The 13,546-nt window shown below is 42.0% G+C and overlaps 1 protein-coding gene across 3 annotated transcripts in view; it reads right to left on the bottom strand.

Moving 5' to 3' along the window:
- The window catches only part of TOPAZ1 (testis and ovary specific PAZ domain containing 1), a 379,149-nt gene that overhangs the window by 362,160 nt on the left and 3,443 nt on the right, over nucleotides 1–13,546 (bottom strand). For 2 of the 3 annotated variants that reach the window (XM_029589384.1, XM_029589385.1), the window contains exon 2: nucleotides 796–3,346. The exons of the other annotated variant lie outside the window; for it this stretch is intronic. In XM_029589384.1, the coding sequence (XP_029445244.1) occupies nucleotides 796–3,346 (2,551 nt within the window). The remainder of the gene's footprint in view (nucleotides 1–795; nucleotides 3,347–13,546) is intronic. 3 annotated transcript variants of the gene reach the window in all.

Genomic DNA, 13,546 nt, shown 5'->3' with positions numbered 1-13,546 from the left:
TAGTGCTATGGTGGTTTTTATTTATTTATTTTTTTAGTGTAGAATGATTGGTGTGCCTTAGGTATGAATGGTTTAAGTGTTTGAATAACTTTAGGATGTGTATTGGGGGGGGTTAATAGTGGAGGTGTTTTAATTATTGATAACATGAAATTAATAAAGTGTAAGGATATTTTTATTACATTTTTATACCCTTTAGTAGGGTGAGTGCCAATACATATATATATATATATATATATATATATATACATACACACACACATATATATATATATTTTTTTTACTATAGATATATATATATCTCCACACTCAATCCCCTTCATATATTCCTCCCCACCCATCAAATTCAATTTGCAAACATCTCTGGTTATTTAAGGTCTACTTTAAACTAAAGACTTGATTTATAAAAGGTTTTTCCTATATGCACAGCATGGGTGAAACCTCTTACTAAAGCAGGTCCAAGTGTTATAGGTCCAGAAATTTAATTTTACTTGTATCCTTTAAAAAGAGACATATTATACCCTGATTTATAATTAATCATTTTGTTCCTAATTAGAAAGTAAAGGATTTTATCTATGCTGCTTGTAACTGGCTTGTATCTCCACATGTAATTATAGTACATCTTGAGAATCATATGCAAAAGGCAAGTGATCAGACCATTAATACATTTGACCTTTTCTAGATACTTTACATATGCATTAATAAATAAATGCATAGCTTACCATATGTTATGATCCCCATTCCAAATCTCTTTTAAAAGCTATGTATAAATATTCATAGCATGCAAAATCGGCATACCTATCATCATCAAAATTAGACACCTCCAGCTCAAATTCATGTGATTTAGGCAGCACCACCTCATTTTTTCCATGGATATCTTTTAAATCACTAGCCATCTGAGAATTAGTAGACTCTGCCTGAGAGCTTGATTCATCACAGGGGCTTCCAAAGAGATCAGGGTCATCCTGAATAACATCCAGCACAAGTACATCATCTTCATAAGCTTCATAGATATCTGCAAAATTCTTGCTTTTCTTCTGTGCAAAATCTGCTGACTTACCACTAACTATTTTGTATGAAAAAGAATCCTGAAAACATGTGTCTCCAGAAAAAACAGGTTGAAAACTTTCTCCTTGACTAGGGATAAACAAAGAGGCAGCCATATTCTTATCAATGGACGGTAAACATTCTGGCTCACAAGAAGTGTGTCCAGGAGGTAAAAAATCAGGTTTTACTGGTGTGCATTCTACTTGCTCTGAATGACTTTTAGAAACAGTTCTTCTGAAGTTCTCATGAAAGGATTGGTCCATATTGTCTTGCAATAAGATTGCATCTCCATCACATGTCTTAGCATTGCAAAACTGAGAACATGAATTCAATCCAGTGGGACTTTGCTCATTTCGGCTATTCTGTACCTCTGTTACAGCAGACAAATTCCTACAGACTTCCACAGCACTGTGTTCTCCATGGTCTAAATCTTTGCCATTTAGCAAAGTTCTTGGTTCACTTTTTTTAAGTAAAGGAATCTTGAAATCTGGCAGCTTAGCTGTATTTAGAATTTTATCAAGAGCTGGAATCATATGTTTATCTTTGACAACTGATTTACCAATATCCCCAGTATTTGTTTTTATTTTTTTTATATTGTTATCTGGGGGCCTAACAATTTGTTGATCAGCAGCTGTAGTGAAAGTGCTCTCTTTATCATACTCTGAATTTTCTTCTCCTCTGAAAATCATCATTTTGGTTATGTGGGCATGTTCAGGAACATGAGGAACAGTGCTCAGAACTGGAGAATGTTCGCTTCCTGCTAAATTCACTGCTGGCTTTACTTGCTTATTCTTATGGAGCACTCCATCTTCACATTCCATTTTGCTATCTAATTTTATTTTTCTGGGTTCAGAGTGTGTGTCCATTTCTGGGAACCATGTTAACAAATCTTGTCTTTGTAAGTCTTCAGCTTGAATAGTACTTGCATGTTTATAGTTATTTTCATGAGAGTTATCTTGAGAATGAACTGGTGAACAATTTGTGCTTTGGAAGAGGGATATAGCACGTTTAGGAAAAGACCACTGACAAGTTCTAGCACAAGAATGACTTCTCCAAATATTTTTGCCAATCATTGGAATTATCCTCCGACAGCTAATTATATAAAATTCCTTTTCCTTTTTACATTTTAAGTCTTTGGTGGATGTTTTATCTAGTTCTTTGTTTCTAACAGAATCATTAGCATGATCTGCCATGGTCACAGTCACTGGGTCATCAAAACTCTCAAGAGGTTCTTTGCTCTCAGGTTCCAAAATCTTAGCATCAAGCCTTCTCTTCTTTCTTTGCTCTTTAGTTTCTAGCAATTCAGGTATCTTCTCAAAGATCTCACCATTAAGGTGGTCAACTCCTACTTCTACATTAGAAAAGGCAGAATGCTCATTCTGTTTAATTTTTTGAGGTGTTAATGTATCATGTTCAATTGAACTTGCACATATACTTTCACGACTGTTTGACACTCCCAGTGAAATGTCTGATGCCATTTGGTCTTTTAACATGTCAGAACATTTGTCTTTTCTATTTTTATGCAGCTGTCTTACTTTATCTGGCAATTCCATTTCATTATGTTTTTCCCCCATCTCACTGACTACTTCTAGAACAAGGGATTTTTCAGTTATTTCACACAAAGCTACCATTCGTTTTATAGATTTCCTACCAGTGTTACGCTTCAATTTTGTTAAGTGTTTGTGTTGTCTGTTTTCACTGCATAATATCAAGTTATTTCCATTTTCACATTGTCTTTCCATATTTCCTTCATAATCTGGTTTATCTGCTGTTGTGGAACCTTCAGCAGTTTGTGCCACTGGAGGCCTCATAATCACATCACTCTCCATAGTCCTATCAAAACAAATTGCATCTTTCCTTTTCTGTACATGTAAGTTTTCTGATGCATGCCTAAATTCACTACATATTTTATAACTGCTGCTACTGAGGTCATATTCTGAACACTTTAGGAATTTTTCCAAAGAACTGCAGTTATGTAACGTCACAACTGGCCTCTTCTCCATTGCATAAGGAAAGCTGACAGAAGAACATTTTGCAGTTTTACTGCATTGTCTTTCTTTATATTCCAATGTACTCTGCTCTTTTTTATTATATGTTTCTGGAACTGAACTTAAACATTTAGTTTTTAAAATTCCAATTGTATTCCTTTTATTTACTGAACCTTCACTTGCTGACTGGTTGATGTGAGCCTCGGCTAATGAATTCTTCATGTTGCAGTCTCCTGATGCAGTCAAGCTTGTTCCGGCTTGATTCGTCACCTGTTCATCTGAGTCGTGTTCAGCACGTGTCCATTTCCTCTTTGCTAATTAACAAGAGAAAAAAACATAGATTACCACGAATTTTGTAAATCTCAAAACCAAAATAATGGCTCTAGAAAATTTATTGTTGCAATAGTCCAACTTCTGCAGACATGACAGACTACCAAGTCTAATCAATATACATAATTAGTTAAATCATTAACACACCAAGTTACAGTGTTGACTCAAGTTTAAAAACTAAAAAGGACACACTACATGAAATCACACATGTCATCGCTACAGGCCTGTAGTGAACTCTTTTCAGTAGGGAAGGTATTATTACATTTCTGTCTCCATTCTTTTCAAGCAGTGATACTCTTCTTTGGAATAATGTCAGAATTGTTGGCATACATGATCTTTTAAAGTTCACATAGATCCCTTCTTTAAAACATCCAGTTTTATCTAGAACTTTTTAGGGACCAGCAAAAGTCATTTTGTGGGGATGTGCAAAAACTCTATAAAGGAATATTTGCTAGGAATTGCTGGTAATTCTAAAGCTATTCTGCTGAGAGGAAGTTATGGTAAGTAGTAAAGCCCACTCACTCCAGAGACTTTTTTCCTTATATAGATAGCCTCCCAGGAGGCAGAGGTTGGACAATTCATTGATTAGTATCAATTGTGGTAATTAAATTAAGAGGTTAATCCTACAAAACATTAAATACAACCAAATCTTCTTATATCACTTGGCCTGAAAAAAAATGCTCATAAAACAAAATCAAAGAAGGATATCACAAACTACTAACAATAAGATGTCTGAAACCATTTCTTAACCCTTATGACTTCAGAACTGTACTACAGCTACTCATATTCTCAACCATCGACTACTGCAACTACTAATCGGAATACCGGCTCCCCAACCTTTGTTTGAGGCATCTGTGGTCAGAGTGATCTGATGAGGAGGTAAGCGGAATGGGGCTCCCAAGGAAAGCTTTTTGGGAAGGAGCCACCAGCAAATGTGTTGTAGAGCTGCTCCTCCAGAGGGAAGGAGTTAGTAATCTGTTATAATTCTGCTGCTCGGAGTTAGCAAATCTATTATTGAGCTTCTCCTGTAGGGTAAGGAGTTAGTAGTCTGATATGGATCTCCTCCTGGAGAGGGAGGAGTTAACAATCTTATCAATCATAAGAACATAAGAACATAAGAAAATGCCATACTGGGTCAGACCAAGGGTCCATCAAGCCCAGCATCCTGTTTCCAACAGTGGCCAATTCAGGCCACAAGAACCTGGCAAGTACCCAAAAACTAAGTCTATTCCATGTAACCATTGCTAATGGCAGTGGCTATTCTCTAAGTGAACTTAATAGCAGGTAATGGACTTCTCCTCCAAGAACTTATCCAATCCTTTCTTAAACACAGCTATACTAACTGCATGAACCACATTCTCTGGCAACAAATTCCAGAGTTTAATTGTGCGTTGAGTAAAAAAGAACTTTCTCCGATTAGTTTTAAATGTGCCCCATGCTAACTTCATGGAGTGTCCCCTAGTCTTTCTACTATCCGAAAGAGTAAATAACCGATTCACATCTACCCGTTCTAGACCTCTCATGATTTTAAACACCTCCATCATATCCCCCCTCAGTCGTCTCTTCTCCAAGCTGAAAAGTCCCAACCTCTTTAGTCTTTCCCCATAGGGGAGTTGTTCCATTCCCCTTATCATTTTGGTAGCCCTTCTCTGTACCTTCTCCATCGCAATTATATCTTTTTTGAGATGCGGCGACCAGAACTGTACACAGTATTCAAGGTGCGGTCTCACCATGGAGCGATACAGAGGCATTATGACATTTTCCGTTTTATTCATCATTCCTTTTCTAATAATTCCCAACATTCTGTTTGCTTTTTTGACTGCCGCAGCACACTGAACCGACGATTTCAATGTGTTATCCACTATGACACCTAGATCTCTTTCTTGGGTTGTAGCACCTAATATGGAACTCAACATCGTGTAATTATAGCATGGGTTATTTTTCCCTATATGCATCACCTTGCACTTATCCACATTAAATTTCATCTGCCATTTGGATGCCCAATTTTCCAGTCTCACAAGGTCTTCCTGGAATTTATCACAATCTGCTTGTGATTTAACTACTCTGAACAATTTTGTGTCATCTGCAAATTTGATTATCTCACTCGTCGTATTTCTTTCCAGATCATTTATAAATATATTGAACAGTAAGGGTCCCAATACAGATCCCTGAGGCACTCCACTGTCCACTCCCTTCCACTGAGAAAATTGCCCATTTAATCCTACTCTCTGTTTCCTGTCTTTTAGCCAGTTTGCAATCCACGAAAGGACCTCGCCACCTATCCCATGACTTTTTACTTTTCCTAGAAGCCTCTCATGAGGAACTTTGTCAAACGCCTTCTGAAAATCCAAGTATACTATATCTACCGGTTCACCTTTATCCACATGTTTATTAACTCCTTCAAAAAAGTGAAGCAGATTTGTGAGGCAAGACTTGCCCTGGGTAAAGCCATGCTGACTTTGTTCCATTAAACCATGTCTTTCTATATGTTCTGTGATTTTGATGTTTAGAACACTTTCCACTATTTTTCCTGGCACTGAAGTCAGGCTAACCGGTCTGTAGTTTCCCGGATCGCCCCTGGAGCCCTTTTTAAATATTGGGGTTACATTTGCTATTCTCCAGTCTTCAGGTACAATGGATGATTTTAATGATAAGTTACAAATTTTTACTAATAGGTTTGTTAGGAGTAGCAATCTGTTATAAGTCCGCCAGGGAGTTAGCAATCGGTTATGAATCACCCTGCCAAGGGGAAGAGCTAACAATTGTAATACTCCGTAGGCGGAGTTAATGATCTGTGGTGGGTTGACTTCCCACAGAGTGGCAGTCGTATAATACCGCTCTAGTAGTGTAAGGAATGACACTTGAGGTAACTGGTGAATCCCTGGGCCGATGGCAGCGCCCCCAGGAGGATATCCTGAGAGGGACCACCAGCTAGGCTGGAATATGGAGACAAACATAGATAGTTCTTTATTAGACAGGAAGTAAAACCACCAGAGGTGGCAGTAGTGAGCTGATATGCCCGGCAGTGCTGAAGTCCTTCAGATACTGGAATTGCGGTCTCTGGGTAGCTGAGTTGTAGAGAGAGACTATAGGTAGTGAGTAGACAGGGTATGCTGGATACATAACCAGTAGTAGATGATACACTCACATTTGTAGAGATCTGTAATGGCTTCTATGCAACAGAGCCTTCAGTATGTTCAGGAACTGGAGCCATAGGCAAGTGCTGGTTCCTATATGCAGTCTGGAACAAGAACTCACAATATCTGTGTATGAGATGGCTTATAGAATAGAAGAAAGTCTTTGGAGGGTTTTAGGAACATGGGCCCTCGTGGAGCGAGTACCGGTTCCTATCTGCAATCTACAATAATGACTCACGATCTCCGTACCTGCGATAACGTCTTAGACAGAAGGGAGTCTTCAGAGATTAGGAACATAGGCCTTCATGGAGCGAGTACCAGTTCCTATCTGTAGTAGAACTCGCTGTGTTCACGTCTGCGATCACTTCCAGGTAGTTAGGAGTCTTCTGCGCATTCAGGGACGTAGGCCCTCGTGGAGCGAGTACCGGATCCCGTCTTAGCAATCTGAAATCAAGAGGAGAGCGGGGCCACCGAGGAGTAGGTACCCCTAGGTAAGATGGTGGAGGCAGAGCAGCGGAGAAAGAATTCCCCTTGCTAACTCGATTCGTAGTAGCAAGCAAAGACCTTTTAAAGTGGAAGCGGATGACGTCACTACGGTGGAACGCCCCCAAGGTTCGCTCCCTTGCCGGTGCAAACTCTAGAGCATGCGCGCCCTTACATCATCAGGAACATGGTGGATCCGCAGCGTCAGGCCAGCCCGGGGATTCCGGGAAGTACGGCGAGGAGAAGCCGCGGCAGCATCTGTCCGTCAGACCTAAAGGGAGTCGCTACCAAGGTAGAGAAGGTGAAGCGAGGGCGAGAACAGGCACGAACGCAACAGAATGTCCTCCTTCATTGCGTTCGTAATTTGAATCCTGCAGTTTGAGTGGTTGTAGTTATTGAGACCACTGAGTTTTTAAACCCCATTGTAAGCGGCGCATGTGAAGTCTGGTGTGGGGAACCACGTAGATTGCTGCCGCCATGTGACCCAGAAGTTGGAGAACCTGACATGCTGATGACCGGTTTTTGTGGAGAAGGCTGTGAGCCAATGATTGTAGGTTCTGCATTCTGTCTGGAGAAAGGTACGCTCTCTATTCCACCGTATTTATGAGAGCGCCTTTGAATTTAAGTAGTTGAGTAGGTTGCAGGTGAGACTTCTTGTAACTGATAAGAAATCCCAACTTCTGAAGGCATTCGATCGTGCGTAAGTGTAGACTGATCCGACGCTACTATTAATCAGTCATCCAGATAAGGAAAATTTTGAATCAAAAGTTTCCTGAGGTGAGCCACCACCACTGCTAGACATTTGGTGAATACCCTTGGGGCTGAAGATAGGCCAAATGGGAGAACCTTGTATTGGTAATGTATATTTTGAACTTGAAAACATAGGTAACACCAAGAAGAAGGGTGAATTGGTATTTATTTATTTATTTATTTATTTAATTTTATATACCGGCAACCGTTTGCACATCGTGCCGGTTTACAAGTAACTTGCAACAAAAGATATATAGGCGTAGCCTTTACAGAGAACGGTGTATAACATAAACGCAGTAACAGAATAACTAACTAAATAACTAATAAATAACTAAATAACTAAAGGGAGGGATGGAGGGGGGTAGTCGAGACAAATGGGGGGGCAGGGGGAGGGTGCAAAAAGACACAGGGATAAGATATGAGTTGGGATTCGAGGGAGAAATATGTACACTTGTTATATACAAAATTGTATGAGTCATTAGAAGGGGAGGGTATTGGGTGTAGGACCTGAACGGGGGATGTTGGAGAGAGATGAGGGTTGGGCTAGCATGTTAGTTGGTGGAGCTGATGAGGAAAGGGGGTAAGCTTGGAGGAAAAGCCAGGTTTTGAGTTTCTTTTTGAAAGTAGGTGTGGAGGTTTCGGTACGTAGGTCAAGAGGCATAGAGTTCCAGAGGGAGGGGCCTGCAAGGGAAAGGGCTCTATTGGTGGTGGAGATTAGTCTAGTGGATTTTATGGAGGGAGGGATAAGGGTTCCACGGAGGGAAGCACGGGTGGGTCTTGTGGAGGTACGAGGGAGGAAGGGTGGATTTAGCCAGTTGTAGTGTTCGTTAGTAATACTTTTGTGGATGAGGGTGAGGGTCTTGTAAATAATTCGTGAGTGAATGGGAAGCCAGTGGAGTTCAATGAGGGTGGGAGTGATGTGGTCTCTCTTATTGACATTGGTGAGGATGCGAGCAGTAGCGTTTTGGAGGAGTTGTAGAGATTTGATGTGGGTAGAAGGGAGTCCAAGTAGGAGAGCATTACAGTAGTCAATCTTTGAAAAAATTATGGATTGGAGTACTGTACGGAAATCGGAAAAGTAGAGAAGGGGTTTGAGTTTTTTGAGGGTAATATGTATCCTTTGAGGGTAATATGTATCCTTCAGGTCGATGGAACATAGCCAATCGTTGGGTTGAATCAGCGGTAAGATAGTTTTGACAGAAGTCATTTTGAATTTCTCCCTCTGTATGTGTTGAGTAGTCGTAGATCCAGAATGGGTCGTAAACCTCCTGACTTCTTTGGAATAAGGAAGTATTGGGAATAAAATCCCTGATGATGTTGATGAAGAGGGATGATCTGTATGGATTGTTGAAGTTGTAGGTTGTTCAATTCCGCTGTGAGGGATGTGGACTGGGATTGTATCATCCTCTTCGGAGGAATATGAGGAAGAGAAGGAGTGGAGTGAAAGTTTAGAGGGTAACCGTCTTTTATGATGTTTAGTACCCACTGGCCTGAGGTGATGGATTCCCAAATGTGAAGAAAAAATTGAAGGCGTCCTCCTATGAATACTGGTAGTGGTGGTGGCTGTATTAATTTCAAAAAGATGAAGGTTGCTTTTGTTGAGGAGCCGGCGTTTGCTTTAATTGCCTCTGTTGTCTGGCACGACCCCTAGAAACAGGTGGAGCTGTGTTCCTGGGTGGGACATATGGTTGAGACCTATACTGGGAATAGGGTCTATTGTAAGGTCTTGCGTAATACCGACGACGGTAAGGATAAAAACGATGTTGAGTTTTATGAGTCTCTGCAGGTGTTGTAAGAGAAAGTACAGCTGCATTTTGTGCCTTCAAATGGGAGACTGTCTCCGAATTTATCTTCAAAGGGATTGTCTCCTGTGCATGGAATATCGGCGAGTTTCTCATGGACGTCAGGACAAATTGCGCTGGCTCTGAGCCAAGCGATATGTCTGGCCACTATAGCAGAAGCGGACGCCCTTGCTGATGACTCGAATGACTCATAAATGGACCGTAGTAAATGTCTAAGACCTTCTTCAATATCCAAGAAAGACTGTGGAAGTGTGTTGTCTTCTGATAAACAAAGTGGACGCAGCTTTTGGAGTGATTCAAAGAGGTACTGCGTAGTATAGAATTGATGATGCTGTATTCTATGTGAGCATGGAGGAGTGGTACACTTTCTTCCCAATGTCATCCAGACATTTATTCTCTCGGCCCGGTGGTGCATTCGAATGTAGTTTAGTACGCTTAGGGGTAGATTTTCAAACCGCGCGAATTGGCGTACTTTTGCTGGCGCATCAGGCGCCAGCGGGCCGCTAGCGCGCCGGGACGCGACCTGGGGGCGGGTATGGAGGGCGCGGCCACGCCCCCAGACCGCCCCGGGCCGTAACCACGCCCCGGGCCTGCCCCCAAAACGCTGCTGACATGCCCCCAAAACGCCGCGCTGACCGGGCCCGTCCCCCCGACACGCCCCCCCTTGCCGAACCCCGGGACTTACGCGAGTCCTGGGGTCTGCGCGCGCCGGTAGGCCTATTGAACATAGGCGCACCGGCGCTCAGGGCCCTGCTCGCCTAAATCCGCCCGGATTTAGGCGGATTTAGGCGAGCAGGGCTCTGAAAATCCGCCCCTTAGCTTTGGATAAGGCCGATTCAACCACAACAGATTGATGGGAGAGTTGGGCAGTCTCATAAATTATGGAATTACGCATCTTATACTTAATATCAATTTTTCTGGAGGTAGCCGTTGTTGAGAATGGAGTTTTCCATATTTTGAACAGAACATTTTCTAACACCGAATGTGGGGGAAGTGCAGTCGGCTCGGGAGGAGATTTGAATATTTTTAGGATCCCTAGCATTTCAGCCCTGGGATCAGGTACTCTTCCAGTTTCTACCTGAAGAATACTGTTTATTTATTTAAAATCTTTTCTATACCGTCGTTCAGTATATTACCGTCACAATGGTTTACATAGAGGCACATATAGTAAATTGTACATGTATCTGTTCATATTAGTAGTGGAGGTGCCTCATAAGCTGGTAACATAGTTTCATAATAAAGGCTATAAGTTCAGTGTTGTTTAATCTGACCTGTGACTACAATAAGGACTGTTAATTTATACATTCAATTAAGGGTGTAGTAAACAAACCATGACGTACATACATATAAATGTGCTAGTGCTGTATAAAGATTTTGTGTGTACAGCTTTCAGCGTTTCTCTCTTTCTCGCTCTCTTTGTGAAAAGGCTTCTCTAAAGAGCCATGTCTTTAGGCTCTTTTTGAAAGTCTTGAAATCTCTCTGTAATCTTACCTCTGTGGGCATGGTGTTCCATAGTATCGGCCCGGCCAATGATAGTGCTCTTTCTCTGACTTGTGTTAGTTTTGCAGTTTTTACTGAGGGGATGGTTAGGAGGGCTTTGTTGGCAGATCTCAGGTTCCTGTGTGGGACATGGACGCGGAGTGCTGTGTTTAGCCATTCAGCTTTCTCGTCATGGATTAGCTTATGTATAGTGCAAAGGGTTTTATATTTTACCCTGTATTCAATTGGCAGCCAGTGTAGTTCAGCCAGTGTTTCAGTGATATGATCTCTTTTTCTTTTGCCTGTTAAAATTCTTGCGGCCGGGTTTTGGAGTATTTGGAATGGTCTTATTGTCGTGTATGGTAATCCTAATAGTAGGGCATTACAGCAGTTGGTGCTGGCAAATATTAAAGCTTGTAGGACAGTTCGGAAGTTAGTTTGATTTAGTAACGGTTTAAGTTTTCTGAGGACCATTAGTTTGGCATATCCTTCTTTGACTTTTAATGATATGTGTTGTTTGAGGCTGAGTTCAGTGTCTATTATTACACCGAGATTCCGTACTTTCTTGGCTATTTCAATTTTCTGATTGTTTTTTAGTAGTATCGGAGATTGGATGACTGTCATGTTTTTTCGTTCAAGATGGAGGAATTCGGTTTTTTCTATGTTAATGACTAGCTCCATTTGATTTAGTAGTTGTTTAATGATGTCAAGGTACATGATTGCTAGGTTTAGTGTTTTTTCTAGTGAGTCTTCGATTGGTAGTAATATTTGAATATCATCCGCGTATAAGTAGTGTATGATACCCATACCCGCTAGCAGATGGCATAGTGGAAGTAGGTAGATATTAAAGAGTGTGGCGGATACTGCCTACTTCCTCAATGAATTTTGCATAAGTCAAGTCTTCCGGAGGAGAATAAGGCTCAGGTAGGCCTTCCCGTTGAAGAGTTCAAAGAGTGAACTGATTCTGAAGAACCTGGGCTAAGCGGTTGAATTGGTGTATGTTCCGTGTCCGGTTCCAAAGGTTCAACATATAAAGGTGAAGCAGGTGAACTGTGAGGGGAGTCCTGTGGTGGTATTTGTTGAGCTTGTTCCAGTTCTTGGAAAAAAGAGCTTAGGATGTCCGAGATTTTAGCCATAGTAGATGCCGCAAGAGTGCCCTGTGGAGAAACGTGTAATCTTTATTTAGGGGCTTTTGTTGGAATTGCCGCTAGCAAAATGTCCTCAGGTGATGTTCCCTTTTGTTGGTCCTGAGGAGGAATAATTGGAGACGGGCGAACACGTTTTGATAACGGGATCTGTAGGGGAAGGCGAGTGTCTCAGCTCTAGATGCGGATGAGAGACTAGCCAAAGAACTTTCACTGAGTGGAGTCTGACCTGAGGATAGAGAGTCAGGGGCAGATAAATTTTCAACATCCACGTCAGAGTTGATACTGAAGATTTTTTGTGAATCTCAAGAGTGCTGTCTCTTTGTTTTCTCTTTTGCCGTGTGCTTCGATGAACATGAATGATGTGATTTATGATGATGCTTGCCAGTTACATTGCAGTCTGGTGATTCCACCTGCATCCTTTTTGCACCATGCTCCTTAGGTGCGTCGTGCAATGGTCTCTGCACCGTGCGCACTGTCATGCGTCAAAGATGCGCCGTGCGTCGATCCGTGCAATTTGTATGCGCCGTGCATCGTTCGTGCGTCATAGGTCTTTTGTGCGTCGTGCTTTCTTTTTATCGAAGCTGAAGGCACAGATTTTGACGACACATTCCCCGTTTCCTTTGATCTGAGTACCACTGCCGGATCCCCGGCTTTACTGAGTGGCCTTGAGGGTGTTTGAGATCCTGGCCTGGTACTGGGGTCGACTCTTCCGAATTTGGCTGGTCCCAACGAGGATGCCCGTTTCGAGTGGGACTTACCAGATTTTGTCGGTCCCAGCGAGGAATGAACGGAGGATGGTGGGGCCGAAGTGCCTGTCCGAAGCCTTTCCATCCTTGCTGCCCGCTGCCGCTGGGCTCGCAGTGACATTCTACCGCAGTCCCGACACGACTTTTGGTCGTGGTCCGGGCCTAAGCAGATATAGCAATAATTATGTCCATCCGTGACCCGCGTGCGAACGGCTCGCGGAAAAAAATAAATTGAAGAGGTGAGGGAACCGCGCGGGAACACTACCGCGCAGACGCACAGAGTCAAAACTCTGTGGTTAGCTGAGGAAACTCCGCCTACTCAGGATCGCAACACTCTCCCAGACAGCATGGCTAATTCAGCCGCTATCAACGGGAAAATAATAATGCATTATGACACAGCTACTAAAGCTTATTTATATATAAGAATTTAAGAACTTTGCTATTGCAGTCCCTCTCAGAATACAGACATTTTAGTTTCTATACACAGGATCAACAAATCAAGTTAGACACTCTGCCTTCTGTCATGCATGCAGTGTGTGTGTGTTTTAGCAATTTGCAAACATAAAGGAGTGGCCTAGTAGCTAGAGCAATGGACTGGAAACCGGGGTTCAAATCCCACATCCACATCATCACTTCTTG

The sequence above is a fragment of the Rhinatrema bivittatum genome, chromosome 2 (genome assembly GCF_901001135.1).
Source record: "Rhinatrema bivittatum chromosome 2, aRhiBiv1.1, whole genome shotgun sequence".
Classification (NCBI taxonomy): domain Eukaryota; kingdom Metazoa; phylum Chordata; class Amphibia; order Gymnophiona; family Rhinatrematidae; genus Rhinatrema; species Rhinatrema bivittatum.
Note: the sequence above shows the minus strand (reverse complement) of the source record. Positions and strands in the feature narration are given on the sequence as shown.